Source organism: Pteropus alecto, unplaced genomic scaffold, assembly GCF_000325575.1.
Source record: "Pteropus alecto unplaced genomic scaffold, ASM32557v1 scaffold78, whole genome shotgun sequence".
Lineage (NCBI taxonomy): Eukaryota > Metazoa > Chordata > Mammalia > Chiroptera > Pteropodidae > Pteropus > Pteropus alecto.
The window spans coordinates 15,965,692-15,970,783 of NW_006443124.1; the positions used below are offsets into that span (position 1 = coordinate 15,965,692).

General features: G+C 41.5%; 1 protein-coding gene across 4 annotated transcripts in view; it reads left to right on the forward strand.

The window, feature by feature from the left end:
- MAPK9 (mitogen-activated protein kinase 9) overlaps positions 1 to 5,092 on the forward strand; it is a 36,454-nt gene that overhangs the window by 26,863 nt on the left and 4,499 nt on the right. For all 4 annotated transcript variants that reach the window (XM_006923243.3, XM_006923242.3, XM_025040624.1 and 1 more), the window contains 4 exons: positions 1,651 to 1,833; positions 2,510 to 2,634; positions 3,671 to 3,734; positions 5,006 to 5,077. In XM_006923243.3, coding sequence (XP_006923305.1) covers positions 1,651 to 1,833; positions 2,510 to 2,634; positions 3,671 to 3,734; positions 5,006 to 5,077 — 444 coding nt within the window. The remainder of the gene's footprint in view (positions 1 to 1,650; positions 1,834 to 2,509; positions 2,635 to 3,670; positions 3,735 to 5,005; positions 5,078 to 5,092) is intronic.

The following is a 5,092-nucleotide window of genomic DNA, read 5'->3' on the forward strand; positions in this document are numbered from 1 at the left end:
GGCTGGGATGCTGTATCTGTTTGGATGCTCAGCCCTCTGAGAGCCTCCTTAGGGTGCTGAGATGGAGGTCAGTGGAGATGTCAAGGGCAGAGAGTGGTCTCCCAATACTGTGCGAAGCTAGAGACCGGTAGTGAGTGCAGCGGAGAGGACCACATCCTCTGGGTGGCGGAGAAAAGAGCTGGCAAAGCTACATAAGAGGCCCTCCCAGAGAGCAAGGCCTGGAGGCCAGGAAGGGAGTTACTGAAGGAGGCTGGTAGGCAGTTAAAAAGGAGAGGACTGGGAATTGACCACTGGGGTGAGGGAATGTCACCAGCAACCTCGATGGGCAGATTTTTATGGAGTGATGGAGGAATAGCCTGTCAAGAGGTTGTTTAAGTGAGAACCAGAAGCTGGCCTTAGAGATACAAGTAGAAGCCTCTTTTTTGCTGCAGGTGAGAATGGTAGCTAAGCTGCAGGTATGGAGCCAAAAGCCATTGGCTGCTGTTTTAACAGCGGGGAAAGATCATGTTTGGTAGGCGATGGAACGCTCCACTGGAGAGCAAAAGGGTGATGGTACACCAGTGAGAATAAGCAGTAGGTGTGGGATAGATTTCACATTTTGGCTAAATAGGTAAATAAAATTCAGGCACAATTCGTCAATATGTGTGAACAGAGATGTGAAGAGAGAGCAGACTAGTGATTTGAATGTCCAAAATCCATTTCCCGAGCGGGCAGGTCTGTGGAAGGCCTACGTTTTGGAAGTTTTGAGTGTTGTTTATTTGGAAGAACAGGTGTCTATTCCCTCGGTTCTTTCACAATGATGAAATTTCATTTTTCTAAGACATACCTCAGTCTGTCACTTTTTCAAGTTGCTGTTTATAGTTTGCATTCCTTCATAATTGCTTTGGGTCAGAATCACTTCCCATGCTCATTAAGCCCCCTGTGAAGTAGGCAAAGCTGGTATTGTCTACATTTCACAAATAAGGAAGTTGAGACCCAAGGGAGCTTGACTTCCCACCACCTGAAGAGCATCTAATGCACAATGGAGTCTGAAACCCAGGGCATGCACTTCGAGAGGAAATAAAATGCACTCCTAGGTATTGCAGTGATGACTGGGGTCGACACCAAGTAAAACAATGACCTCTGACAGCTATCACTGCTCAATGTAAGCCCAGCCACAGGAAGGCCCATGGCCCCTGGGAAAGGACAAGGTGAGGGTTCAGGAAGCCAAGAGCCCCGTGAATGCTGGTACTCCCCAGGTCTCCCCACTTTAGGGAGCTTTAGACCTAACATAGCTTTAGCACGAAAACCGATTTCAATTTGCTATGGAATTACTGTCTGGTTTCATGTTTAAGCATTTCTGTCATAAGTATTCTTCAGTTACAGAATAACTTTATTTTGATCTAGAATGGGAAGGCATTTAGACCTCATAGTGTTGATTTAATAAACTGATCATAGTTTATAAAAGATGCAGAATGTTAAAGAGTTTTTCTAAATGGTCTAAACTTAGAAACCCAAACTTTATTTTAATATCATTTCAAAATGCTTCTGGTGACCTAGTTAATTACTGGTTGGCAGGTATAAATATAATTTAAGTTTTACTTTGAATAGTGCTTCATGTAATATGAATATAAGGCATTTCAGTTGTATTTTCCTCAAGAGACTCCTTAGATATTGATCAATGGAATAAAGTTATTGAGCAGCTAGGAACACCATCTGCAGATTTCATGAAGAAACTTCAGCCAACCGTGAGGAATTATGTAGAAAACAGACCAAAGTATCCTGGAATCAAATTTGAAGAACTCTTTCCAGATTGGATATTCCCATCAGAATCGGAACGAGACAAAATTAAAAGTAAGATACTTTCTTTTCTTCTACTTATTTTCATAATCTTGATGAAGCTTTCATTTTTCATGTTCGCTTTCTAAAACCTATGAACATTGGGAGATAGTTGAAATCCTCAAGTAAAGCCATTTACAAGCTAGAAGGAAAGCTAGTTACAGAGAGAAAGTATAAAGACTTAGTTTCAGTTTGAAAACACTTATGTTAATTTGCAGCAATTGGAATTCAAGAAGTTTTCAGGTTTAAAGAAAGTTGGAATGAAGATCTAGTCCAGTTCAAAAGTCAGAGGCCAAATTATAGTATTTCAATTTTTAAAAAGCCCCTCCCCTGCCTGCCTCCTGTGCCCACCACTAAAATGTGGTTTAAAGGAGAATAGATTTGTTTCTCTTCACTTCAAGATAAACTACCTCAGTCAGAAAAGCCCCATCTCTCCTCTGCTATGCATGTGAACTTTAATTGCCCTGTGCTTCTCCCCTAGCCCAGAGGCTGAAACCACACTTGAAAGCCTGGTTTCTGGTAAAAGGGACTGCTTGACTTCCTCATAAAGAAAAAGACTGTTAATGTTGAACCTGTCAAAAAATTCTCAAAGTTAATACATCTTTGCAGTGTCTGTGATGTCACATTTAGTTCTTTATTGTGAGATTTTCAGATTAACAGCATGAGTAATTAATATTTGTTTTCACTCTAGCAAGTCAAGCCAGAGATTTGTTATCGAAAATGTTAGTGATAGACCCTGACAAGCGCATCTCCGTGGACGAAGCTTTGCGTCACCCTTACATCACCGTTTGGTATGACCCCGCAGAAGCAGAAGCGGTAAGCTGCTCTCATGGAAAGACTGACCAGTGGAGGCAGGTCTTACCTTTCCCCCAGTCTCTGCCTGTCAGCCTGGAATGGCTACAGAAGGATAGCAAGTCCTAGGTTTAAGAGGACCCCTGATCACAAAGAGGCCATGTGCTAGGAGTCACAACTCCTTTGGGACACTTATTCCTTGGCTCTAGCTCAGAGTCCCTTGGGAGCGAATGTGCTTATGCTGTGGCAATATAATCATCTTTATGGTCATTGTGTCACCATTTTTAAGCCTCCGTTGTATACCTGGCACTGTGCCTTGGGCATTGGTTACATCATCTTGTTCAGGCACCCAAATAGGCTAAGAAATTTGTGGATCACAGTTTATTCTTCCCAGAGGCACGTGCAAGGGGAGCCCCACTTCTGTGCTGGTGCTCAAGTGCATTTTCCCATAGCAGCTCTTGAGTTGTGAGTGAAAGAAGCACATAGCGGCATGCTTCTTTTATGCCATCAATGGAACACATTTTTATGTCTTGGCCTAGGGATTTGACCACCATTTTAAACATTGTTTTATATGAAAAGATTCCAGGATATAAACATGGATTTTAAAGCAGATTTTTGGAACAGTGTATTGATGAGTTAGGGGTTGGGTTTGGGGGTTCTAGCGGGAAGACCTGGAAATTCGAACCACCTTCACCACCTTCTGCATCTTCCGTGTTTGCTAGCACAGAGTCTTGTCCGGGGTGGGTCTCCAGGAAGCAGCCTGTGATGACTCATTTTATAATTACATTTGAGCAGATATCTTTAGAGTGTTTGCAGGTCATGTGATTATAAAGAGGACCATAATAGCTCTATTTTTTGGCGGGGAGGGGGGTTAACTTTTTCTTAATTATTTTGATACTGAAACTGATATAATTACCACACTTATGAAGAAATCTTTCATAAGCCATGTTTGAATGAGATTACATCTATACCATAAATATATGAGAAGTCTTCCAGATGCTTATACCTTTTTCCTCATTATTTTGTAAACTGTTGACTTTACATGTAATTTAATTTTTAGCCACCACCTCAGATTTACGACGCCCAGTTGGAAGAAAGAGAACATGCGATTGAAGAATGGAAAGGTAAAGACAGAGCTTGTTTTGATCCTCACTTGTGATGTTTCTGGAAGTCCTATAAAGGGGCAGCTTTTCACTTTTCAACAGCAGCCTTTGGGATGAGGGCAGGAAACTGCATTATCCTCTCTTCCCACTTCCCATGAGAAGAACTCGAAGACAACAAGATTAGAGAGGAACGTGTATGAATTGTATGTTATTTGCTTCAAAAAAGAAAAATAAGGGCTTTTCACATGATCTTACATCATTAAATCTTGGTTTGTAAACTAAACTCAGTTATCGTGTGCACTTACTTTGACGATACATTTTGAAATGTTGAGTAACTACAATTTACAGGCCTCTTGTAAAGCAGACATGGGGACCTCGCTGGGGCCATGTGAACTTCTGCTGTGTTTATAAGCCATTTAGTTGTATATGTATTTTAAAATAGAATTTGGGCAAAATTGCAGATAAAAAATATGCAAATAGTTATCATTACCACTATAAGACTAACCAAACAACCCACCACAAATTAACCCAGCAGTAAAGAGACTGAACTAACAATTTTTCATTAAAAAGTAGAATTAGGAATTATTGAGAACCGTGGTCAGGACAAGTCGAAAGCGGTGATGCATCCTGCCCAAGGCTCCTCCACAGTATCCAGAGTGACAGCGACCTGTGTGGTCACACACTTAACACTGCGTTGCACATAGCCACGCTCCCTGGCAAAAGGCCTCAGGAAATGCTTGCAGTGTGCTCATTTTATTTCATGAACACTAAAATTTTAGGAATCCCTATTTGCTTACTTAATAGGTAGTTAGTTTTTCTTACAAATGAAAATTGAGGAAACTCAGGTTGAAGTCATGAAAAAAGTTAGGTATTTGGATTAATTTCTGGCCAGTCTGGAGGGGCTTCTAGCCCATCTGTGGCAGCTGGTCACGTTTGGAGAATCACAGTGACGATGGAGAGAAATGTGTGCAAACGGGTGTGAGAACACCCAGTACTTTAAAATGTTCTACAAGAGCCACTTTACTAGTTCTCCTCTTCCCACACCCCCCATCCCATAAAACACCCTGTGGATCCAGAACCACCTATGTTTTTGGCTGCCTTAATATTGGGTTGAAAAGATGTAATGGATCAAAACATGGATGTTTTGGTCTCGGGTGACTACATTTCTGAGTGAACTGTGTGTCAATTAAAAATAACACCCAGCGCCCGTAGTGGTTCCAGTCCTTTTGGAAGCAGGGTTTAGAGATGCAGAGAAACTGACGAAACCTTTTAACTTGCATTTCTGTCTGCAGAGCTAATTTACAAAGAAGTCATGGATTGGGAAGAGAGAAGCAAGAATGGTGTTGTAAAAGATCAGCCTTCAGGTTAGTCATCGCTTT